This window comes from Cannabis sativa, chromosome 6 (assembly GCF_029168945.1).
Source record: "Cannabis sativa cultivar Pink pepper isolate KNU-18-1 chromosome 6, ASM2916894v1, whole genome shotgun sequence".
Classification (NCBI taxonomy): Eukaryota; Viridiplantae; Streptophyta; class Magnoliopsida; order Rosales; family Cannabaceae; genus Cannabis; species Cannabis sativa.
Window position 1 is genome coordinate 41430230 of NC_083606.1, and position 26543 is coordinate 41456772.

General features: G+C 44.2%; 2 protein-coding genes and 1 non-coding gene across 3 annotated transcripts; 2 read left to right on the plus strand and 1 right to left on the minus strand.

Annotated features, from left to right (window-relative positions):
* The first annotated feature begins 17514 nt into the window (after nucleotides 1–17514).
* On the plus strand, nucleotides 17515–22964 carry LOC133039256 (uncharacterized). The gene is made up of 2 exons (XM_061118105.1): nucleotides 17515–19107; nucleotides 19170–22964. The coding sequence occupies exons 1-2, from the start codon at nucleotides 17515–17517 to the stop codon at nucleotides 22737–22739; spliced, it is 5163 nt and encodes a 1720-aa protein (XP_060974088.1). The 3' UTR covers nucleotides 22740–22964.
* Nucleotides 18088–18194, minus strand: LOC115724374 (small nucleolar RNA R71). The gene has a single exon (XR_004013167.2). It is a non-coding gene; the product is annotated as a small nucleolar RNA R71 (small nucleolar RNA).
* A 229-nt stretch (nucleotides 22965–23193) lies between the features above and the next one.
* LOC133038845 (uncharacterized) lies at nucleotides 23194–26091 on the plus strand. The gene is made up of 2 exons (XM_061117249.1): nucleotides 23194–23556; nucleotides 24674–26091. Exon 2 carries the CDS (start codon nucleotides 24707–24709, stop codon nucleotides 26033–26035), a length of 1329 nt encoding a protein of 442 aa, XP_060973232.1. The 5' UTR covers nucleotides 23194–23556; nucleotides 24674–24706; the 3' UTR covers nucleotides 26036–26091.
* The last annotated feature ends 452 nt before the right edge of the window (nucleotides 26092–26543 follow it).

Below are 26543 nucleotides of genomic sequence, written 5' to 3' on the forward strand. Positions count from 1 at the left end.
TTATGTGTTTATTTCATTGTTTTAGAATTCATATTAGGATGTTAATCAAACATACTTGGTAGTAAATCTAGATCCTGGTAAAATATTTCCAACAGTATGGTCCTTCCCAATTGTCTCCGAAAATCCCATGCGCTGGGTTTTTCATGTTTGGCATGACTTTTCGAAGAACCAAATCCCCTACTCGCAGAATTCTCTCCTTGACCTTATAGTTGAAATATCGCGCAGTTTGCTGCTGATAAGTCGCATTTTTCAAGTGAGCCTGGGTCGCGCTTTTCTTCTAAAAGGTCAAGATGGAGGAATTGCTTTTCTTCGTTCTGGACAATGTTGAAAACATCTCTTCGTAGGGAACCTGCCCCAACCTCGACTGATACCATAGCTTCGCATCCATAGGAGAGCGAGAAAGGAGTTTCACCAGTCGTGGATTGGGGGTTGTGTTATATGACCATAAAACTTGCGAAAGTTCTTATGGCCATACCCCCTTACTGCTGTGTTGTAGCATTCTCGCGAGTCCAACTGGACTCCTCGCACAGATCCTACTCCAGAGGGAGTAGGGAACTTCATGGTGAGATAATAGATGGACGTCACGATCTTCATCTCCTTTAGGATAGGTCGACCAATCACAGCATTGTATGCCGAGTATTGGTCGATTACTGCAAAGTCAGCCATCGACTTAGCTACTACGGGTGCGGTTCCCAAAGTGATTGAGAGTTTGATCATTCCCTTTAATGCGATGACGTCTCCAGTAATCCCGTAGATACTTGATGCTACAGGTCGCAGATCCTTCTCATGCAACCCCATTTGTTTGAAGGCCTAAAAATTCAATAAATTCACAGAACTTCCATTGTCTACGAGTATGCGGTGGACATTATCTCCCCCAATGTTTGCGACGATGACCAGCGCGTCAGAATGTGGGTGGTGGACCCATCTCGCATCACTTTCCATGAATGTGATATCGTCACCCTTTTGAACAGCTTCTTCGGCCGTTCGCTCAAGTTGTTCACATTGGTGAGCGGCTTATCTTTGGCTTCTCTCGCATATCGCTCCTGCAACTTCATGGAATCTCCTGCGATATGGGGTCCGCCAATAATAGTCAGGATATTGCGAGGAGTCCTCGAACCACTCGCATTTTGGTCTACTTCTTTGTCATCCGCTCAGGGATGACTTTCTTCATTTTTCTTGTATTTGTTGAATTTTCCTCGCCTGATTAGTTCTTCGATCTCGTCCTGCAAAAACCAATATTCTAGAGTAGTGTGACCAATATCTTTGTGATACTCACAAAATTTTTTAGGGTCTCTTTTATCACGGTTTCCCCTGATTGGGGGAGGCTTTTTGAAGACCCCGTTCTTTTCTTCAATGGCGTAGATATGGTCCCGATGGACTGCCAATTCTGTATAATTTACAAAGCGAGGACTACCTTTCCTCTTCGGGGAGGATTCCTTCTTTGGAGGGGACTTGGCTAATTTCGAACTTTGCTGTCTCTGTGGACTTCGTCTTCTCGGACTCCTTCCTCTGGAATTCTTCCCTCTAGGACTTGGAGATCGTGACCGCAGCACTGGTGACTTACGTTTGTCTTTGCCCTTCTCTAACTTAGCTAGAGAATTTTCAATCCTCTTATGCGGCTCCGCCATAGCGAAGAACTCAACCAACGTTTCAGGTCTTAGAGCTTGCAGTTCCTTCCAGAAATCGGTTCTTGGTAGGACACCTGTTATCAACATACATACTAGCGAAGACTCGGGAGCCTTCTCTACTTTTGTCACCTCAGACTCACCAGGTTCCTGCTTGTATTAGCCAGAGTGGTATAGGGTGGCCTATAGGTCATCGTGGCTTGGAAATGTGTGAGGAACAGGTCGACAAATGTCTCCCATGTTGAGATAGATGCCTCGGGCAATTGGCTGAACCAATCGTGGGCATTTTCTTCCAACGTTGTCGCAAGAATGTGACACTTTGCGAGTTGAGGTACCTGATCACTCCCATAATAGTATTAAATTTTTCTAAATAGTCTATGGGATTAGAGGCACCTTTGTATTTTAGGGATTCGGATAACCGGAATCCCTTGGGCAGTCGAGCTTGTCGCACTTCTACAGTGAAAGGAGAGGTCCCATGCAGCTTGTATATGGGCTTTCTCTGCTGCTCGAGCATTTTTAAGGCCTGCAGAAGCATACCTTGATCGATATTCCCAGGGAGTATTGACTTGTATTGCCGCATGCGTGTCACTACTACGGCGATGTTTACTGGGATATTAACCCCAGTAGTCGCAACTGGTGCGGTAGGTGAGTTGATGCAATTATTTACGCCCTGATCACCATTCGGGGATCACGGGGCTCTTCGACATCTCGAGGCGTCTGAGAGCGCGCCCTGAAGACAGCGTTAAAGTGATCGCGTAGATCGCCCCTGTGAACCTGATATCGTCCTCCTTGCATTGTTTCCACCGAACCCGATCTAGTGTACCTGTTGGGTGTGCGGCCATGCGAGGATGAGCAGGTGGATTCAATGTCGTTGTCTCGCGACTAAGGTCTGCTGTGAGGATTGCGTCGTTCAGGGTCCTCCTCAGTCTGTGCCTCCTGATTAAGGTGTCTTGCGGATTGGTCCCTCGACGTTGGTCGGTTCAAATCGAGTCCTTCTGGGTTGGCCCTCCTTTCCCTGCAAGTACGATTATTACGACATCTAGAATTAGTTACCTGAGGGTTTTCTCTGCGAGTAGCGGGTACTCGGGGAGGACGTCGAGTCCTGTTTTGTCCATCCACCTCGGCCTGCAGAGCACGCAGCTAGTCTTGAATTGCAGTGTACTGATCGGTGGTCAGTTGGATAATACCTTCGGATACCACCGCTAGAGTAAAAGGTGGAAAATGTCCCGTTGTGGCTGCCGATGTAAACGTTTCCCCAGCGTGAGGGCCAGTAGTTTCAGGGAATAGATTGAGAGGTCTTACATTACCCCGACCTACTCTGCCGTTGATGACATCTACGGGAGGCACTCTCCTTCCCGACAGTGGAACGTTCATTATTCCGATATTGATGGATTCGTTGTTAAGACCCCCGTTTGCTTGGTTTCCAGCCATTATAATTCTCTCTCTAAATCAGCAAGAAAGTACTTCTCGTTCCCACAGACAGGGCCAAATGTTGTTGAAGGAATTTTATAGCACCAAAACAAATAACAATAATAATAATGATAATAATAATATGATGAATAAGTGCGAGTATTCAACCTAGAATGGCGAGTACTCGAACCGGGAACACAAATACTTAACAACAACTAGAAATACAAAGAACACGAGGGAATATAGTGGTTCAGTCAGATCACGGTCTTTAGTCCACTGTTGCAAGGATTCTGTAGGTGTCCCATTTCATGGTGGATCACTCCTTTATATACAAAGCAAGTGTCCAATCATTTACACAAGGATTGCATTCATTGTCAATCCATTTGTACATTGATTTACAATAATTAAGCTAAAAAACGTAAACATTAAAAAATAAAGAACAATTTATATTCACTAAATACAGCAACGTATGCGACTTCTAATGTGCGAGTTGGCTGTTCATATTCTTGCGTAAGCTCGTGGACTTAGAATACACCTAACACGATGTCTGCGTTCTTATATAGTCGCACTTACGGACATCGCATAACGAGCTGATAGAACCAAGACATGAGAGTCTATATTGGTTTATCGAGGTTGTTGGGTCATCGAGACCAGCCCGCATTATAGAGAATCGATCTCTACGTTTTCGCAGGAGGGTCGAGAGGATGCTCGCATATATCTTGGTATATGTGAGCTAAACCCATTCCTTGATCCTACATAATGCGAGTCACACGAATGCGATTAGACTTGGTCATATCCGCATCATCTCGCTGAGTCTAGCTCAAGCGAGGTTTAAACTCGAGGAGTCTCTCATTGACATCTCAACTTTCCTTGGGGAAATTGAGTACACGTGTCCTCCAAACAGGAGCCTGGTCTCGAGTTTTTAGGTGAGAAAAATCTCACTATAACATACTCTAATTTAAGTTGATCTAAAATTGAAAATTTCTAATTTAAATATAATTTTTTATTTAATTAAATTCATCTAAATAGAAATAATTAAGTATCTAAAATAAAATCAACTAAATTATTAATTCTAATTTAATATCTAAGAAAAATAATTTAATTTAAGTTAATCCAAAATAAATTAACAAATTAATTTTCAACTTAAATATATTTTCTAATTTAATTAAATTTCTTGAAATAAAAATAAATAATTAAGTATCTTGAATAAAATCAACTTAATTATGAATTCTAATTTAACTTCTAAGAAAAATATCCTAATTTAAGTTGGTCTAAAATTAATTTATAAATCAATTTTCAACTTAAATATATTTTTCCACTTAATTAAATATTAGAGAATATAAACTAGTTACTAGAGATCACTATCTAGAATCTTTTCTTTAAACTAAACGTGCTTTCTAAATTAATTTTAAAATAATCTAATGAAAAATTAATTTCATTTATTTCAAAATTAATGAGGTTGCTAATTCAATTTTAATTAGGTTGAACTAAAAATTGCTTAATTTTTCACAAGGAATCTAAATAAATTATTTTCATAGAAAATGTTTATAAATAACATACATTCATCAAATAACACATAAACCAACATGAACACATCCAAGTCAACACAATAAACAATATTCATCGTTTTAAATCTATAGTACATGAAAGTAAATCATTAACATGGCTCTGAGGCCAGTTGTTGGGATATTTTATTAGGATCTAGAATTACTAACCAGTATGTTGAATTAACATCCTTAATATGAATATCTCTAAACAATAAACACATAAGAGTTTTAGAAAATCTTACATTGATTGCAGCAGAATATAATGACTCGTTTCACTCAGATCTCTAACTCTTGTTCTCTTCTGTTGCAGAGTATTATAAAGATCTGAACCTAAGCTTGGATCTCTTTCTCTCATTCGGGTTTGGTTTCCACCGTCTTACCCACTATGATTGAGTACTTAACTTGCTATGTGTGGGCATGAAACTCTATCACTAAAGGCTCAAATAGGTGAAGAACAATAAAGGAGGTAAAATCATTGTATAAGGAACTCTCTCATCTACTAGTTGTTTGATAGAGAAAACTAGATTTGATTTGGTTGAAGGCAATAGTTAAGTTGAATAGTTGGATGAGATGGGAGTATCATGTTCCTTTTATAGTGTTTCAACTAGGTCTCAGGGTTGAATCGTATGGATTCAAAAAGAATAAAATATTGGGCAAAAAATACATTAAGGTATGCCCACTAAAAGGGACCACATTCTAGTCACAATTTTGTCAACTAGTGAGGAGACCATGAGCCTATATAACCGAGCTTCCAATAAGTAGATATAGAATTTATCAAGTAAATTCCCTAACTTATTAATTCTGCCTTGCGCCACTATAGATTTGGAATTGAATTACACTATCAATTATATAGAACGCTCAATATGTACCATGATATAAGTACGTTATGATTATCCATTCTTACAATCATAATAGTCAAAGATCCTCTTTATATGATCTACATCGAAAATGGATAAATTTACCTGTTGCCCCTGAATTTGCCCAATATACGTGGACCAACCAAACAAGGACACGTAGATCAAGATATGTACAATCCAAAAATATTTGCTAAGTCTTTATGCCGTAAGGTGGCTTCCAAGATGTAGCTCCCGGAGAAGGCATATGGAACCCCATATGCTCCCGGAAGCTCAAAGTAACGTTAAGGCATCTCCGCGTAGTGTCAGGTTTCTCCTGAGCAATCAAGTCGCATTTAATGCCGCATGGGAGGAAGCGTGTTGGGACTGCTACACGCAATAAAGTCTGACGACACAACCCCCAACCAGCAGCTACAAAGTAATGATCATTTAAGTCTAGCGACGGCTACACTGTGAAGAGTCACATCAGTCAAAAGACAATAAGGACATTCCACATAAAAGCCCTACAACACCTAGGGATTTGACCATGCATTACTCGTGGTATATTCATTGGGAATGCCCAACTTTATGGATACTTACAGATACATTTGTAAGGATAATTCTGGGGATCACCACACCAAAAACACTATAAATACCCCCCCCCCCAAAGCTCATTAAATGGGATGGAGAATCTTGGGCTGCATAAGAGCAAGTAGAGTAAATACTCACCAAGAACATTCTCTGTATTTATAAGGGTGAAACACTCACCAAATACATTCTCTGTATTAAATACATCCATAAATAACAAAGACTCGTGGACTAAGGCTCATTAACGCCCCAACCACGTAAAAATCCTTCTCTAATTTTCTTACAGCTCTATAACTTTATAATATTTTATTAGTTGCCGAAAACCTCAGTCAACATTTTGGTGCTCTCATTGAGAGCTGAAGAAAGCTACTGTAAACGAACACTTGACTTCACAAACATGGTGGAGACTAGAAGTACTCGTTAGCCTCGCCCACTAGAAGATGCTCAAGACCCAAATGAGGAAGATGTAGCCTCAAGAGCAGCTGAGGGTTTCGAGGAAGAAGAAGGAATTCCAGATGATGACTACGAGGGAAACCTCGATGAGTATGCCTACGACGAAGGTAGTTACTCAGAGTTGGTGCTTCTCAGGCAAAAAAGCTATCGATTACGAAGCCGAGATCAAGCTCAGAAAGCACAAAACCAAAAAATGCAAGAAGTGATGCTGGCCATGCAAAAAGCCATGGAGGCGGCTGGCATTCACGTGCATCCCAAGGCAATGACTGCTGGACTTGGCAAGGAACTAGAGACGTCCTCGCCTAGTTCCCAACAGCAGAAGTCTAGGGAGCCTAGTCCTATAAGGTAGCCTGCTAAAGGGAACCAAACAAAAAACCCTACCTCTACCCCAGGGCGAAAGAAAAAGGCGCAGGATCCGCGAAAGGTCCGCTCAGATTTCCCTAGGGGGAAAGGTCCGCAGAGGGGCAAGCCCCAAAAAGGGAGCTTTGGCCCTCAAGATCGAGAGGACCGAAAAAGCATTTCCGTGCACCAAGAGCCCGGGGGTAGAGGAAGAAGAGGACAGAGATGTCCTCCCGTTGATCTGAGAAATCAAATCAATGGGAACCAAGGTGACCTCCGGGATCACCTTGACCAGAAAAGATACGGACCTGCGGTCTCCACGAGTACGTTAAATGAAGGAATTATGGCAGAACTCGCCATACTTCGAAAAGACATTGCCCGAGTCACCCGAAGGCAGAAAGGGGACGACTCCGACTCAGACAGCGAGGACCGGGAGCCATGTGCAAAGCACATCCTGGAGGCGGAGCTCCCTAAGAACTTCAAGATGCCCGAAATGGCAGCTTATACCGGGAACTCCGATCCAAGCGACCACTTATCACGGTTCAACCGTGTCATGACGGTCATGAGAGTCAGCAATGACGCCAAATGTCTGTGCTTCCCGCTTACTCTAAGTGGGTCCACAGAGGAATGGTTCAAGAAGTTGGAACCAGGATCCGTGGGCTGTTGGAACAAGCTGCAGACCAATTTCTAGAGACAGTTTGTCGCCGCAAGAAAGGTCAACTTGGAGGTCAGTGCCTTGACTAACATCAAGCAACTGCCCACCGAGACCTTGAAAAACTATATAAAGAGGTTCCAAGAGGAAGCCTCGAAAACCAAGAAAGTTGACGACGGACAACAGCTTGCGCTTCTCCAAGCAGGCATCCGTACGGGGACTCCTTTCTGGAATGAACTACAGCAAGAAGTAGCTGCTAGCCTTCAGGACTTCCAGAAGAGAGTCCAAAAATATATCAACCTCGAAGAAGCCCAAATAGTGGCTTATGGAGGATACTATCCCACCGGGATAGCAGGGTACATGCCCAGAGTACCGCCCTCGGGTACTGCCCCGACCGCAACTCCACAGACAAGCGACATACAATTCTCTGCCACCCCGGATATAGTCAGGGCCAGGCCTTGGCGCCAGCGTCATCCCATTTCGGCAATCCGTCTGGGGCGAATGGACAAACTCCTTCGCACTCCACTCCGACCGCTAGCCTAGTAGGCCCTTCCCAGGGCTCGAGGAGTAAAAGGTCCTCCAAGGGCAGCACCCAGACGGAGGAGAAGCGCCAGAAAAGGGGGTACACTCCCCAGTACACCCAATACACGGAGCTGTCGGACTCCCAAGAGCGTGTGTACTTTGCCACTAGGCAAAATACACACTACCGGAGACCACAACCATTGTACAAGGATAGCTCCCGGAAAGATCAAAGCAAAAGATGCGAGTACCACAACGACATTGGTCATAGCACCAATGAATGCAAGAATCTCAAGGAAGAGATTGAAAACTTAATCCAGTTGGGCCATCTTTATGAATGGATCAAAAATACCTCAATCCGGGCCAGGCGACAGCGGGTGTGCCCCAGGGGACACCGGGGAATACAGCAGGAGCGTTAGCTCCAGTGGCTCCCGCGGGTGACGCCCAGCACATCCCCGGTCTGCCGCCCAGACCTAACGGGAGGGTAGCCATGATCTCCGGAGGTCCCCATATCGGAGGAACTACTCGCAAGGAGCTCAAACGATACGCAGGGGCCGTGAAACATAATGAGGTTTGGGAGGTTACTCAACTCCCAGCTCAAAGGCCCCGGCTGATGGACCAACCCATCACGTTCATGGAAGAAGACACCAAGACGGTGCGCTTCCCTCATCATGACCCATTGATCATAGAGACCTCCATCGCTAATAAAGTGGTGGCCAGAGTCTTAATTGACAATGGAAGTTCCGTGAACCTACTCTTCAAGGAGGCCTTCACCGTAATAGGCCTGACGGACAGAGACCTCTCGCCCAGTGGGTCCCAACTCACAGGGTTTAATGGGACGACACTTATCCCGATGGGAAAAGTAAGGCTTCCAGTCACCTTGTGCCCGGACACCCCCCAGAGCACGTTTAAATACTGCACTTTCGTGGTGGTGGACTGTCCAACTGCTTACAACGCGATCCTCGGCCGACCGGCCTTGGTAGATTTTGGCGCGGTCACATCCATTTGGCACCTGTGCTTAAAGTTTCCTACCCAGGAAGCTAGGATAGGGACGGTGAGAGGAAATCAAGGGGAGACAAGGCAATGTTACAATGTTACAACCCACCTGCCCGTACTGATGGTCCGGGAATCCATTGAGCCAGAAGTGGCTGAAGAAGATGAGCTGGACCCCCGTGTGGGGTCCGAAAGAATTGTGGAACCAATGGAGGATGTCGAGGAATTATCAGTGTGCGACCTCGACCCCACCAAAGTACTCCGGCTGGGAAAGAGCCTAGATCTGGAGGAAAAAGAGAAAATAATAAAAACACTGAAGGGCGCCATCGACATCTTTGCATGGCGCTAAGAAGACATGACCGACATAAGCCCCCATGTCATCACCCACGTACTCAACGTCAATGCGGACATGCCGCCAGTCCAGCAAAAGCGACGCCCGCTTGACTCGGTGAAAGCCGAGGCTTTGGAGAAAGAGGTGGATAAACTTTTGACCAACGGCATGATCCTCGACGTATACTATCCGAAGTGGCTAGCCAATCCGGTCTTGGTACCCAAGTCGAACGGGACTTGACGAGTTTGTATAGATTTCACTGATCTAAACAAAGCTTGCCCGAAGGACTGCTTCCCGCTGCCCAGGATCGACCAGATGGTAGACGCCACTTTTGGATTCAAACTACTATCCTTCATGGACGCCTATGCTGGGTATAATCAAATAAAGATGCATACGGCAGACCAGGAGTGCACTAGCTTCAGGACCGATAAGGGTGTATACTGTTACCTAGTCATGCCCTTTGGACTGAAAAACGCCGGAGCGACCTACCAGAGAATGGTCAACTGGATGTTCAAAGGCCTCCTGGGACGAAATATGGAGGTTTATGTAGATGACATGCTCGTCAAGTCCAAAGCATGCAACAGCCATGCGAATGACTTTGAGGAATGTTTCGAAGTAGTCCGGAGATACGGCATGAAACTCAACCCGAAGAAATGCACCTTTGGGGTCAAGTCAGGGAAGTTCCTGGGCTTCATCGTCAGCCAGAGGGGGATTGAGGCAAACCCGGAAAAAATCCAGGCTCTTTTGAGCATGCCATCCCCCAAAAAGCACAAAGATGTGCAGAACCTGACCGGAAAGGTGGCTACCCTAAGCCGCTTCATCTCACGGTCTACGGACAAGTGCATCCCCTTCTTCAACATACTGAAGAAGTGTCAAAAGTTTGAGTGGTCGAACGAGTGCGAGGAGGCATTTAAAAAACTAAAAGAACACATGGCCAAGCCTCCTATCCTGTCAAAACCCGTTCTCGGAGAAGACCTGTTTCTATATTTGGCTGTCTCCGAACACGCGGTCAGCGCTGCCCTAGTCCGGGAAGAAGAGAAAACTCAGCATCCCGTGTACTATGTCAGTAAGCGCATGATAGGAGCCGAAACGAGGTACCCCATCATTGAAAAGTTGGTTTTTTGCCTCCTGATGGCCTCGAGGAAATTGAGGCCATACTTCCAAGCACATCCGATCAAGATACTAACCAACCACCCACTCCGGCAAGTCCTCCAAAAACCTGAAGCATCCGGAAGGCTCCTCAAGTGGGCAATGGAGCTAAGTCAATTTGACTTGCACTACATTCCCCGAATTTCTATAAAAGACCAAGCCTTGGCGGACTTCATTACTGAATGCAACGAAGCCGAGGCAACCGCGAACATGCCGGTACCGCCAATCCCCACATGGAGAGTATTTGTGGACGGAGCCTCCAATGAAAATGGGTCCGGAGCCGGAGTGGCAATGATATCACCAACCGGACTGCGACTCCAGGCGGCCCTACAGTTCGACTTCGCAGCTTCGAACAATGAGGCCGAATATGAAGCCCTAATAGCAGGGCTGAAATTAGCAAAAGCCGTAGGAGCCAAAAGAGTGGAGGTCTACAGTGATTCCCAGCTGGTCGTAAACCAGATATCGGGAGAATACCAAACACTTGGCGAGCGAATGGCCACGTATGTAACAATAGTCTGGGAGCTGCTCCACGAGTTCACGGACTAAAAAATAGAAAGAATCCCCCGGGAAAAGAACGCTCACGCGGACTGTCTGGCTAAGTTAGCTTCAGATAGTGAAATCGAAGAGTTGGGGGTAGTACCAGTGGAACGCTTGGCAGAGCCGAGCATCAAAATAAAAGAGGCCACAATAACGGTTGGGCAAGAACCCAGCTGGATGGTCCCCATCATAAAATACATAACAAAAGGTGAGTTGCCCCAAGAAAGGGCCCTGTCTCGGAAGATTCAGTACCAGGCTCATCGTTATGTAATGATGGATCAAATTCTCTACCGAAGAGGACTCAGCATGCCTTATTTAAGGTGTGTATCAGACCCTGAAGCTAGACAAATCATGCTAGAGGTCCACGAAGGGTTCTGTGGAGATCATACGGGAGGACCCAGTCTCTCAAAGAAAATATTGAGACAGGGATACTTCTGGCCAACAATGAAAAAAGATCGTATAGACTACGTCCAAAAGTGTGATTCGTGTCAAAGGTTCGCGAACATACTGAGAGCTCCTCCAAATGAAATCACCCTGATGACTAGTCCCTGGCCCTTCGCGGTATGGGGAATAGATCTTATTGGGTCCCTGCCAACAGGAAAAGGAGGAGTAAAGTATGCAATAGTACCAGTAGACTACTTCACCAAATGGACGGAGGCGGAGCCCATGAAGACCATAACTACTAAAAAAGCACTAGACTTTGTTATCAAAAACATAGTGTGTCGATATGGCCTGCCTCACAAAATAGTCTCTGACAATGGAAAGCAATTCGATTGCGAAGAATTTACTGACTTCTGCAACCAACACGGAGTAGTGAAAAGCTTCTCTGCGGTGGCCAGACCTCAAACAAACGGTCAAGCGGAAGCAGTCAACAAAATCCTAAAGGTCACCCTGAAGAAAAAGCTGCTGGCTTGCAAAAACAACTGGCCTGAAGAGTTGCCAAGAGTGTTATGGGCCTACCGGACGACCCCTAGAACCACGACCGGTCACTCGCCTTTTTCAATGGTGTACGGTTGTGAAGCGATGGTCCCGGTAGAAACGTTATTCCCGTCCCACAGGAGAACGACTTACGATCCAGTCACGAATCAGGCTTTGCTTCAAGAAGCCCTAGATCAAGTTGAAGAACTCCGGGACGAGTCTCAAATACGGATGGCAGCTTATCAAAAGAAGGTGACCAAGTATTTTAACTCCAAAGTTAAAAACAGAAAGTTTGCTATTGGGGATATGGTCTTAAGAAGAGTCTTCCCAGCCACCCAAGAACCCGGAGTGGGGGTACTTGGGCCAAATTGGGAAGGACCATATGAAATCGAGGACGAAATCGGCTCAGGCACTTACAAGCTAAAAAGGATGGATGGAATGCCGATCACCTCAGAAAATATTACCAATAGCCAAAAGTGTAACTTAGATTTTGTTTAAAGAGTTTGTACCGTCTAAATGTATACAGCCTTCGCATGTTAAATAAAACTGAGTGCCTTAAAAACAAAGTTTCTATGCCACTCAGGGGGGTACTAGGGTATACCGCACTGACAGACAAAAAAAAAACTAGGTAAAATATCCTGACCCAAAGGGCAGGTCATTAAGTAAAATATCCTGACCCAAAGGGCAGGTCAAAAGAGTATGCACAAAAATAAAAAGCATAAGTATAAACATCCTGATCCAAAGGACAGGTCCAAAAGAAAAATATGTGCATCAAAAGAGATCATGTATAAATATAAAAATCCTAGCCTTAAAGGGCAGGTCTAAATATATACAAATGGCCCGGGGACTGGCCTTAGAAATTGTCTCCCCTTTAAATAAAACAGCTATATAGATATTGTCTTAAATAAAAGAAAAATAGCTGTAAATAAACAAATATATATAAAAAAAAGAGTGAAATCCTGGTTGTACTGGGTCAAACTCGGAGCGGCCTAATCGATGCGAGGAGGAAGACGAGGTCCGATGCGTGCCTCCACCATGGCATCAAGCTTTTTCTTCTTCTCCCGGAATTTGGCGATCATCTCCTTGGGTTTGGGGTAGAAGGTAAGCTTGATGTTTTGGTCATTTGTAGACCAAGCCATGAAGACGCCATCATCAAAACGCTTGGCGCACCAGCTGCAGGAGACGGGAGAAAGAAGCTCATCTCTTTTTGCCTTCTTTGAGGCTTGTTCCTTGAAGTCCCTGAGCTCCTTCAGCTCCGCGGCCAGGGTGGCCCTGGATTCTAAGTCTGCCTGGTGAGTTTCCTCTAAGGACCTCACCTTGGCAGCCATCTCCTCAAGGCTTCCCTGGCCTCCCGAAGCTCCCGCCTGGCCTTCGCAGTGGCCTCACCTTCCGTCCTCAGCTCCTCCTGGTGCCTGGCCTCTAGCCTATCTCTCCGCAGGGCCTCCTCCCGGATCATTGCCTCCGCCTGCGCTTCCCTCCGCTTGGCCTCTTCCTCATTAGCTTTGGCAACGGCCTCCCGGCGCTCAGCAGCCTCCTGATAAAGCCGCCTCTCAGCAGTAAGATCCTGAAGAATCTTCCTGATTTCGTCCATGTCCCCAAAATCGGACAGGACGAAACCATGGTTGATTATGTTCTTGGAGAGACGGCCGGCTTCAGCAGCAAGCTAAAAAAAAAATAATAATAATAATACAAGTAAGAATCTCCGAAAAAGAAAATAATAAGGAAAAAAGTGAACAACAAAACACTTACCACAGTGAGGGAGTGGCTGAGATCCTGGACCTGGAAGATGGAGTTCAAGGATGCACAAGCAGCGAACCGCTTAGGTGCACACCGGGTAAGCTGGGACGCAAACTCGCCAGTCGTCTCCGCAGCAAAGGGAGCTAAGGTGGGCCCGAGGAAGCGACCGAACCAGTCCGACAGAGGATCCAAATTTAGATCCCACGGATTCTGGTATTCCGGGTTATTGAGAGTATTTTGCATCTCAACTCGCAGGATCCTCCTAAGGGCTTCCACCTCAGCATACCCCCGGGAGTATTCGTCCATGGCGTAGTTGTGTTTAGCTATCCGGAGCTCCTGTCTCGCCTCATCTCCAGGAACCGGAGTCAGCACAATATTGGGAGGGGCAGTGTGTTCCTCCATGGGAGAGACCCCGCCATCAAGACCGTGGGCCGGAGTATCAGCTCTCCGTGGCCGTTTGGGCTCCTCCTGGGCAACCATTTTGCCTTTGCGTTTGCGAATCAGAGCAACTTCTTGCTCTTCTTCACCTTCTTCAACTTCCTCAGGAAGAGCCCGGTGCCCTCCTTCACCTTCTTCAACTTCCTCAGAAAAGCCCCATTGCTTTTCTTGACCTTCTTCCGGGAGCACCTCATCATCCACTAAGTCAATAGTGTCTGGAGGAGCACTAGAAGAAATCTTCAGAGGGGGGGGGGCCATCTGGGAAGAAGTAAAGGGAGGGGGAGCCTCAGGAGTGTGAACCCCGGCAAGTTCGGCCAAAATGGCGTCCATGGAAGCACCTGCTACAACAAAAGAAAGAAAGCAAGTGTTAGAACATCCGTGGGAAACCACCAGCACTCAGATATGACAAGCAAGCTAGTCCTACCCTGACTCTCTAATTCAGCCCTAGCAAAGTTCCAAATTTTGATGCTGGCAGCATCATCTCCGAGATAACCGTCCGAAGGCCGGAACCAGCTGGATGTAATATAAGCTGAAGGGCCTAAGGGGACGGGCTCCGGAGGACCAGAACCCATCCGGGACCGACCTAGGAAATCTCCTAAGTTGGAAAAATAAAACTCCTTCAAATGGTCTCCCCACCGGGTCGAGGGCATCCTAAACCTATAAAGACGCTCATCGAACCCTACAAGCCTAAGACTGGCATACTAGCCAACAGAAGGGACGTAATGAACTGCTAAAGGAGACTTACCACCGGAGCCGGAAGTGCTGGCACCAGGAGCCCCAGTGTTCGGCTCCTGAGCCGAAGGCTGTGGCCTGGGAGCCCTTTTCTCCGCTGAGTCCCCAATATGAAGGGGCCTCTCGGCGATCGCCTGGCTTCTTCTCTCGACCGGGCTCCCCAAGCGAAGTGGCCTCCCGGAAGCTGCCTGGGCCTTAGAGTATGCCTTCTACTGAGCCTTCCGGTAGAGATAGTCCTGGTACTTCTTCTCGGCAGTGGCGATGATCTCATCCCGGAAGGTCTTCTCCGCGGCAGGCACCCTCACGTTGGGACAGATAACCCGGGAAAGGTTAGAGTCCTCCACGGATTGGTGCGGCAGGATGAGTTTTGCCTTCCTGCAGTTCTCCGTAGTGACCAGGCCCCCGACGTCAAGATCGGCCCGATCATAAGAGGCAAAGGCCTGGGCTCTTCGAAGAAAGACCTGAGTAGGTGCGGTCCGTTCGTAAGGAGGAATCCTGACCCACTCAGTAAGGAGCTCCGGATGGTCCACTGCCCGGAACCCGGAAAAGAAGAAAAAACGATGGCGATACTCCTTAACATGAGTTTGCTTAATATACGGGACCACCCCATCATTGGCAGGGTGGGCCCGGAACCCGTAAAAACCGTCTTTAAGTTTGTCCCCCTTCTTGGGGACAGAAACAAGTTCGTAAAAATACAATATCTCCGCCGGGCTAGGAGAGCCCCATCCCCGGGCGGAGTAAAAAATAAATAAGCCTGAAAGCAGGCGATATGCTTGGGGAATAAGTTGGTATGGCGCAAGGCCGACAAAAACTAAAAAATTAACAAAATAGTCTTGGAGAGGAAGCATGGCCCCGGCCATCAAATGCGTCTGGCTCCAGGCCCCGAAGCCGCCGTAGTTATGATTGGGCGTCTCCGCGTCACGAGGTGGCCGGTGGTAGGTCCCGGATGTGGAAGGCTTGATTCCAGCTACCTCCACGATGTTTTCCAGCTGATGGGGACAAGTAAGAGTGGAGTGAAGCTCGGCCGCCTCCCATCCGGTTGCCTGAGACTTGTACCCCTCCTGGGCAATAGGACCCAGCGAGACCTCCTCGAGGGTAGCCAGGCGCTTACCGCTTGATAACTCTTGAGTAAAGAGTTATTTGATATCACTTTAAGCATGTTTTTTATGTAATTGTGTGTCATTTAAATTATGTTTGTCTCTTAATTTGTGAAAGTTTCAGTGTTTTATGTCTTTGTGTGTATTTTGAAGTTGTTAGTTAAAATCAATAACTCTTGTGCATAAATTGGCAAAGAAAATAGCAAGTTAGTCATGTTCTTAATTTTGCTGAAATTCTGTGAAGTTTTCTTTGCCGCAAAGAAATGATTTGTGGCTGATGTGTTTTATTTTCTTAGAAAAAGGGTGAGTTGGCATTTCATTAAAAGAGGTGGCATTTGTGGAGATGATGTGGCAATATAAGAGTGGTGGCTGGAGCTATTACATGGAGAGGCTATCTACATGACATGTGTAGGGTTTATTTGGGGCAAAAAGGTACAAAACCTAAGGAGAGAGAAGAAAGAAAGAGCCTCCATTTAGAGAAAAAAGGGCTGAACGAAATTAGACTCTTGGCTGCCATTTTTACACAGAAAAAAAAGAAGTTTGAAAGAAGAAGAAGAAGGAGGAGAAAAGAGGAGAAGCACAACAAGATTCAACATCCATCCTTTTGGAAAAATCCTCCATTATTGTTTGCTATTACTTTCTTCTCTCTTTTAATTTCTTCTCTCTTTTAATTTCTTTAACTTAACATTCAAACTCCATGTCTAAGTTTTATTTTGTAATGGTGGTTCTTGAGTTAGCTATGAGCTAAACTTTTTAATGGTTTGAACTGTTGAAGAACCCTATGTTTAGTTGAGTAATTTTCTTATGCAAATATTTAGTAAAAATTCTCATGTTCATTCAAGTGTGTGTATTGCTAATTTCTTGATATTGTTTGGCCACCAATAGCTTGATTATTGAGTTATATTTAATTCTGGAAAGGTTAAATGTAATGGACTTAGCTTGAATGACACAAGTTCTTAATCTTTTTTAGGTTAGATTTGAAATAACATAGGAATATGTTATATCCTTGTGTAACAATTGAGAACTATGCTTGAAATGGTATTCTTGAGCTTGCTTGGCATAGGAATATGTTTGAAAAGGTCCAAGGATTGATTGCATAAAATTTGAAAGAGTTTTGTGCACTTTAATGGAGTTCTTGTTAACCTGAGATTTTTGCTAAAGATTTGGTAACTTTTTGCTGCAGCAAAAACGCACAGTTTTTGCTAAACATAGGGGGATTCAATAGTTCAAACCTTTCACATTTCAAAAGCTTACAACTAAATTTTATTTTCATCTTGCATCTACTTTTGAGTTAATTTACTTATTTTTCTTACTCCTTTAGTTGATTCATTAATCATTTAATTTTAGTTTTTAGGCTTGTTGCTTGGTAATTAATTTTTGCAATAGAAATTTTATTTTCACAGTCCCTGTGGAGACGATACTCTTTTACTTACCATTGTATTACTTGTTTGTGACTACGTGCACTTGCGTATCTAATTTTAACACAACAAGTTTTTGGCGCCGTTGCCGGGGACTGTAAATATATTTTATTGTAATTGTCAATTAGCTTGCAATTTAGTCTATTATTTTGTACTCATTTTTGGTGACTCTTGTGCATTGGCAGGTGAAAATTTTTTATGAACGAGTACCAAGAATTTGTTAATATTGATCTATATCCTATTGATCCTGAAATTGAGCGCACATTCAGAGAGAGAAGAAGAGCTCAACATAGGGCTCAAGGGGATATAGAAATGATGGATGACCAAGGAAATGGACGACGAGCTCAAGGGGAAATGGCCCCTAATAATGGTCAAAATGCAGTGATTATGGCGGATGATAGAGATCAAATCATCCGACAATACGCAGCACCTCTTTTCAATGAGCTCAATCCGGGCATTGTTAGGCCAGAAATTCAAGCTCCACAGTTTGAGTTGAAGCCAGTTATGTTCCAGATGCTTCAAACTGTGGGACAGTTTAGTGGCATACCCACCGAAGATCCTCACCTTCACCTTCGTCTATTTATGGAGGTGAGTGATTCTTTCAAATTGCCCGGAGTTACGGAGGATGCCTTGAGGTTAAAGTTGTTCCCTTATTCTTTGAGAGATCAAGCCCGAGCTTGGTTGAACTCCTTGCCTTCTGCGTCGGTTACAACTTGGCAAGAATTAGCGGAGCGGTTTTTGATGAAGTATTTTCCTCCCACTAAGAATGCCAAGCTCCGGAAGGAAATAACTTCCTTTCAACAATTTGAAGATGAGTCTTTGTATGAGGCATGGGAGAGGTTCAAGGAGTTGTTGCGGAAATGTCCTCACCATGGTATTCCTCATTGCATCCAAATGGAAACGTTTTACAACGGTCTCAATGCTCATACTCGAATGGTGGTTGATGCTTCGGCAAATGGTGCTTTACTTGCCAAGTCCTATAATGAGGCCTATGATATTATTGAGAGAATTTCCAACAACAATTATCAGTGGCCCACTACTAGAGTACCTTTGGGGAAGAAGGTTGCCGGTGTTCTTGAAGTTGATGCCATTACTGCTTTATCTGCCCAAGTTGCTTCTATGTCAAATATGATCAAAAATATGAGCATGGGTCAACAAATGGGTCAACAGAATGTTTCCTCACCTGTGGGACAACTTGAGGAGGTTTCTTGTGTTTTTTGTAGTGAGGCTCATACCTTTGACAATTGTCCATTCAATCCTGCATCTGTGTTTTACATGGGAAGTCAGAATGCCTACAATCAAACATACAAGCAACACCCAAACTTGGCATACAGAAATCAAGGGGCTGGTACTAGTAATTCATCCATGCTTCCTAGATCCAACTTTCCACCTGGTTTTTCTCAACAAGCCTTTCAACAAAGACAACAACAAGGTGTCCAAACAAGTTCTCTTGAGAGTATGATGCGTGATTTCATGGCCAAGACAGAAAATTTCATGACAAGAACTGAGAGTTATATGGCGAAGAATGACACTGCGATCCAAAGTCAAGCAACCTCCATGAGAACTCTAGAAAATCAAGTTGGGCAACTAGCTAATGAGCTTCGAAATAGGCCACAAGGTACTTTGCCTAGTGATACTGAAAATCCAAGAAGAGATGGAAAAGAGCATTGCAAGGCGGTAATCTTGAGGAGTGGTAAAGTTCTGGAGTCAAACGAGGAAGAAGCTAAGGATAAAAATGAGCCCACTTCAATCCAAAGTCGAGTAGAGAAAAATGTTGAACCTTCTAATATGGCAAAGGAGCAACCTGAAGAAAATCTTTGCGGCAATTCCTCATCAAAATGCGACGAGAAAAGTTACTTAGCAAGCCACCCCCACCATTCCCTCAAAGATTTAAAAAGCAGCAAGAAGATGGTCAATTCCGAAGATTTCTTGATGTTCTAAAGCAGCTTCACATCAACATACCATTAGTGGAAGCTTTGGAGCAAATGCCCAACTATGTAAAGTTTTTGAAGGACATTTTGACAAAGAAAAGGAGGCTAGGTGAGTTTGAAACAGTGGCTTTGACGGAAGGGTGTAGCGCCATGTTGAAGAGCAAAATTCCTCCTAAGTTGAAAGATCCCGGAAGTTTTACAATCCCATGTACCATTGGCGGAAGAGATGTGGGTAGAGCCTTATGTGACTTGGGAGCTAGTATTAATTTAATGCCCATGTCTATTTTCAAGAAGTTGGGAATTGGAGAAGCAAGGCCAACCACCGTCACTTTGCAATTGGCCGATCGTTCCATGGCCCATCCGGAAGGAAAAATTGAAGATGTCTTGGTGCAAGTTGATAAGTTTATTTTTCCGGCCGATTTCATCATTCTTGATTATGAGGCGGATAGAGAAGTTCCTATTATTTTGGGAAGGCCATTCCTTGCTACCGGGAGGACCTTGATTGATGTGCAAAAAGGGGAACTTACTATGCGGGTGAATGATCAACAAGTGACTTTTAATGTGTTCAATGCCATGAGGTTTCCGGATGAGATTGAGGAATGCTCTCGCATAAGTGTGATTGACTCTATTGTTGCTGAAAAATTTCACAAGGAAGCTTCGAAAGAGGAAAAGATGATAAGTTCTCTTGAAGAGCTTGAAGCTTTAAGTGAAGATGAAGAAACCAAAGTTACTTGGGTAGAGTCAAAGCAGCCTTTCACTAAGTTTAGGAGGCCATTTGAATCTTTGGAGTTGTCAGAGAACAATTTCAAGCCTCCTAAGCCTTCCATTCAAGAACCACCCGAGTTGGAGTTGAAGCCGTTGCCTAGTCACTTGAAGTATGTTTATTTGGGAGATGGAGAGACCTTGCCGGTAATTATTTCTGCTATGTTGGGTGCCCAAAGAGAATGCTTGTTAGTTGATGTCTTGAAGAAATACAAAAGAGCCATTGGTTGGACCATGGCGGACATCAAGGGTATAAGTCCTTCGATTTGCATGCATAAGATTCTATTGGAAGATTTGTGCAACCATTCTGTAGAGCAGCAGCGACGGCTAAATCCCATCATGAAGGAAGTGGTTAGAAAGGAGGTAATCAAGTGGTTAGACTTTGGCATCGTTTACCCCATTTCAGACAGTTCTTGGGTAAGCCCAGTTCAATGTGTTCCAAAAAAGGGTGGAGTCACGGTGGTAGCTAATGAAAACAATGAGTTGATCCCTACAAGAACGGTGACGGGATGGCGTGTTTGTATGGACTATCGGAAGTTGAACAAGGCCACGCGAAAAGATCATTTCCCGCTGCCATTTATTGATCAAATGCTTGATCGTTTGGCGGGAAAAGAATTCTATTGTTTCCTTGATGGGTATTCTGGCTATAATCAAATTGCCATAGCTCCGGAAGACCAAGAGAAAACAACATTCACTTGTCCATATGGTACCTTTGCCTTTCGGAGAATGCCATTTGGGTTATGCAATGCTCCCGCCACTTTTCAAAGGTGTATGATGGCGATTTTTTCAGATATGGCAGAAAACATTCTTGAGATCTTCATGGATGACTTCTCGGTATTTGGGGAGTCTTTTGACACTTGTTTGGTTAACTTGGAGAAGGTTTTAGCAAGATGTGAAGACACGAACTTAGTTCTCAATTGGGAGAAATGCCACTTCATGGTTCAAGAAGGAATTGTTTTGGGTCATAAAGTTTCTAACAAGGGCATTGAAGTGGATAGAGCGAAAGTTGAAGTTATTGAGAAGCTGCCACCTCCTACTACTGTCAAAGGAATTCGAAGTTTTTTGGGGCATGCAGGTTTTTATAGGAGGTTTATTAAAGATTTCTCAAAAATCTCCAAGCCCCTTTGCTCTTTACTTGAGCAGAATAGATCTTTTGAGTTCACCAAAGACTGTCATGAAGCTTTTGTGACTTTGAAAAAAGCTCTTGTGTCCGCTCCCATTATTGTAGCTCCCGATTGGTCACTTCCTTTTGAGCTAATGTGTGATGCTAGTGATTTTGCAGTTGGTGCTGTTCTTGGTCAAAGAAGAGAGAAGGTGTTCCACTCAATTTATTATGCAAGCAGAACACTAGCTGACGCCCAATTGAACTACACTACTACAGAGAAGGAGTTATTGGCTGTGGTTTTTGCCTTTGACAAGTTTCGAGCTTACCTTGTTGGAACCAAAGTGGTGGTGTACACGGATCATTCCGCAATCAAGTATCTCATTGCCAAGAAGGACGCCAAACCGAGACTGATTCGTTGGGTGTTGCTTCTTCAAGAATTTGATTTGGAGATTCGGGATAAAAAAGGAGCTGAGAATCAAGTGGCCGATCACCTTTCTAGACTAGAAGGTGATGATGAGATAAAGAAAGTTGAGCGACCAATTAAAGAGATGTTCCCCGATGAAGCTTTATTGATGGTGAGCTTAGTAAACCAAGACTCCACTCCTTGGTATGCTGATTTTGCCAACTACTTAGTGAGTGGGAGGACTCCATCTGATTTAAAAGGGCAACCGCTCAAGAAGTTCTTCCATGATGTGAGGTCTTATTATTGGGATGAACCTTTTCTTTATAAACAGTGTGCTGATCGTGTAATAAGGCGTTGTGTGCCGCAAGAAGAGGTTCAAAATATTCTTGAGCATTGTCACTCATCACCTTATGGGGGGCATTTTGGAGGCCAAAGAACAGCTGCAAAAGTACTTCAATCGGGGTACTATTGGCCTTCCATGTTCAAGGATGCTTATGAGTTTGCTAGACGGTGTGATAGATGCCAACGGGTTGGTAATATTTCTGCCCGAAATGAGATGCCTTTGCAAGTTATCCTCGAGGTAGAGTTGTTTGATGTTTGGGGCATTGATTTCATGGGACCCTTTCCCCCATCCTTTGGAAATTTATTCATTTTGGTGGCTGTAGATTATGTGTCAAAATGGGTGGAAGCAATTGCAAGTCCCACCAATGACTCTAAGGTGGTGATGAAATTTCTACTCAAGAATGTCTTCACTCGTTTTGGGACTCCAAGAGCTCTCATTAGTGATGAGGGAACTCATTTTGTTAACAAAGTGTTGGCGGCTCTTTTGGCTAAGTATAGTGTCAAGCACAAGATAGCTACAGCTTACCATCCTCAAACAAATGGCCAAGCGGAGATTTCCAATAGAGAAATCAAAGGAATTTTGGAGAAAGTGGTGAATCCTACTCGAAAAGATTGGTCTCAACGGTTGGATGATGCTCTTTGGGCCTATAGAACCGCTTTCAAAACTCCTTTGGGCATGTCTCCTTACCGTTTAGTTTATGGTAAGGCTTGTCATTTGCCCGTTGAATTGGAACACAAAGCTTATTGGGCCACGAAGAAGTTGAATATGGATCTCCAAGCGGCGGGGGAAGCTCGAAAGTTACAATTGAATGAGCTTGAGGAAATGAGGTTGTTTTCGTATGAGAATGCCAAACTTTATAAAGAAAATACCAAGAAGTGACATGACAAAAGAATTCAACCTCGAGTGTTTGAGAAAGGGCAGCGAGTTTTGCTTTTTAACTCGCGGTTGAGGTTATTTCCGGGCAAATTGAAGTCTCGTTGGTCGGGCCCATTCACCATAACCAAAGTTTATCCTCATGGAGCTGTGGATGTTTGTAATGAGCAAACCGGAAAGGAATTTAAAGTGAATGGGCAGCGTCTAAAGCATTATCTTGGTGGTGAGGTCGATCGAACAAAAACCTCAATCACTTTGGAGGATGCATGAAGCGGAAGGTGGTTGGGTTGCCTTGTGTTCGAATTGTCAATTCTATTTTTAGGCAACCCAATGTTGGAAAAAGAACAAGTATTGTAAATATTTTTGAAAAAAAAAAAAAGAAAAGAAAAAGAAAAGAAAAAAAAGAAAAAAATGAATGACAAAAAAAAATGAAAAGAAAGAAAAAAAAAAAGTATATATTTCTTCACTTTCCTTTATTTTTATTTTATTTTATTTTTGTTCATTTTTCTTTTAGGTGTTTGGGTGGATTTTACACTTGGTTTGATGTTTCAGGTGGTTTTGGAACACAATTTGGAGCCTTGGAGGTGATTTGGAAGTTTAGAGATTTTGCTAAATTTTTGATGGACTTTTGCTGCAGCATTTCTGTGAAGCACAAAAGGAAATTTTCGTTCATGTGGAGAACTTCCGCCTGCTGCAGCATTTTTCTAGCAAAAATTTAGCAAAAGTCATACATGTTCAAAGAGCACTCAGCAAGATTTTTGCTGAACTTTTGTGGAAATTTTGCTACAGCAGGCGTAATATCACTCACATTACGAGATGAAAGGTCCATCTATTCCATATTACTCCTAGAAATTATTATTATTATTATTATTATTATTATTTTTTATTTAATATTATTTTTCTTTTAATCTATCCTATTATAAAAAAAAAAATTTATATATTAATATTGTTTTTATTTTAATATATATTTTATTTTTGCATTAAAAAAAAAAAAAACAAACGAAATTTATTTTTTTTTTTATTAATATTATATTTATTATATTATATAGTATTACAAAAAAAAAAAAAAATTTAATTTCAAAACATTTCCCTAACCCGACCTTTCCCCCCCAACCCAGAAAACCTTCGAAGCCCAGCCCCCACCTTCGAAACCCTACCCAGAAACAACTCCCAGCCGCCTCTGTCCCAGCCAGAACCCGACCACCGAACCCCATTCGAACTCCATTCGGCCTCCACCATCCGCTCACCACCGTACAACCCCGACCGCACCCCACAGCCGCACCCCATTCGACCACCGCCTCTGTCCGAAGAACCCATTTCAACTCCGCCTCCACCATTCGCACACCACCCCAGGCGGACCCGACCCCCCACCATCACCTCCCCCATCTCAGCACATCACCCAGGCGCCTCTCTCCACCTCAGAAGCCCGAACCCACCTCAAAACGGATAAAAAAAAAAAAAAAACCACCATCCCTCACCCGTCGGACACACTCACCACCGCCCTTCTCCGGCTGCTCCAGTAGTCCGAAACCACCATTTTTAGTTGGTGACTGTTGAGTGGGAGGAGCTTCCACTTTGTGCCAACTTTGGCATTGCATTCTTTGGATTTTTGTGTGGTATGCTCATTTTCTCTTGTTTGGTTGGTGATATTGTTGGGATAAAATTCTGCTCTAATTTCTTGTGACAATAATGTTGAAAGTGCTGCCCAAGTTTGCGTCATGATGATAATTTTAGTGTTGGGTGATTGCATTTTGAGACTCTATGATGTTTAGTGGATTGAATATTCTAGGGCTAATGGTGCTAACTTCTGATTTTGAGTCTATTGGTGGATATTCAAGTTGAATAATTATTATTGTCATTTCAATGAGTTGATATGCTTTTGATCTTGATGTGGTTTTGTTAGATAATGATGCTCTGTTGAGTTGTGACTTGTTTAGCAGATATTTTCGAGCTTACTATTGTGAGATTGAGCCATGGCAACCACCAAATCAAAATCTCGTAAGCGTAAAGCTCCGGCCAACACCTTGCCCAATCCGCCACCACAACAACCAACCCACCCAAACCCACCAACCCTTGCCTTGCCTTCCTCCACCACACACTCTCCACCCCGTACTCGTCCCCGTAAGGCCTCCTCCCCTAAACCCAAAGCTCCACCCGCCAAAGCCGCTCCCTCAACCTCCAAGGGCCAACCCAAGCCTAAGCGCACCACTTCCACATGTCCACCACCTAAACAGAACCCCACTACTCGTCCTAGAGCCAAAGCCGACCCCATCCGTCATCAAGAGCGGTTTGAGATATTACGAACCCGCAGCCAGTTGGCCGAGCGCGGCTTTCTCCCTGCCCCGGAAGCTTTACCTGCATATATTACCAATTTGATTGCGGAGCACAAGTGGGAGAAATTTTGTGCAGTTCCTAAGCCCGCTGTGGCCTCGGTTGCCCCTGCATTTTATGCTGCTCTTGATCCAAAATATCCTGATGTCGTTAGAGTGAGGGGTCAGAGTGTCCCCTTTTCTCCTGATGTGATTAACGACTTATATGGATTGAGAGCTCCGCTTGAGGATGAGTTTGCTCTTTGGAGGATTAACCCAGCGTCTATTCCATATGACGCCGTGCTTCGTGCTGTTGCTCACCCGGGTTCTGAATGGTCTATCTCGTCTTCCGGCCACCGCACCTTGTTACACTCATCTCTACGGCCTGAAGCGAGTGTTTGGCTTGCTTTTATTAAGTGCTCTTTGATGCCCACAACACATGACACCACAGTGAGCCAAACACGCCTCTGTTTATTGTATTGCATCCTGGCAGGCAAGAAAATAAATGTGGGCAAGATCATTTATGAGGAAATTTGGAAGTGTTTTCAGAAAAAAGGCGGCAAGTTATTTTTCCCCGCTCTCATCACTCAGATTTGCCTAGCGGGTAATGCCGCTATTGGGGACGATGAAGAACTTCTGAGAGAGCGGATCAGCATTGATTTGGTCTCGATTCAGCGTGTTGCCACTCATTGCACACCCTCGACTGCTCCTCCCAAACGTCACCAACCATCTAGCAGTCAGACGACTTCCGCCAATCTTCCTCGCACTCAGCACGAACAAATCATGGATCGCCTAGCACACCTTGAGGAGAAGCAACTTACCTACTTTCGCTATGTTCAGGCACGTGACACTGCATTAGCAAAATCTCTAAAGCGAATGGCGCCAAGGCCGATAGTTGACTTCCCAGTGTTCCCACAAGAAGTGTTTGCTCGATGGACTGATCCAGAAGCTCCGGAAGACTCTAGCGCTTCAGAGGATGACCCCGAGGGATAGACAGAGGGAGTACTTTTTCTTTCAGCTTCAGTATTTATTTTTCACTTGTCTTTTCTATTTGTGTTCTTGTTTTTTCTGTTATAGTTGTTGTTGTTTGTCTTGTTGTTTTATGTTCGGGTTGTATCTTGTCTTTGTTAGTGTTGCTTAGGGGGGCTCGATGACGATGTTGTGTTTCCACTTAGTTCTTGCAACTGAATGTTTTTCTTTTTGAGTTTTAAGCTGCCTGTTTTAAGTTAACATGTTGGTTGCCCTTCGTTGTTGAAAGTTTGCCTCTCTTGATTGTGCTCATAGCTTGACTAAATGATTTGTGTCACTAATTAGTTTGAACTAAACCTTTGTGAGAGTTTAAGTCTCTAGAGTTACTTAGCAATTTTTCCTTGAGGCGAAATCCTAGACATCCCTACCCCGAGGAAGTGATATAGGCCATGTTTGAAACGTTTGAACCTTGAAGCCTACCCTTGAATATTTTATCCCTAGTTTTTCCCCTTTGAGCTTGATATTCACATTT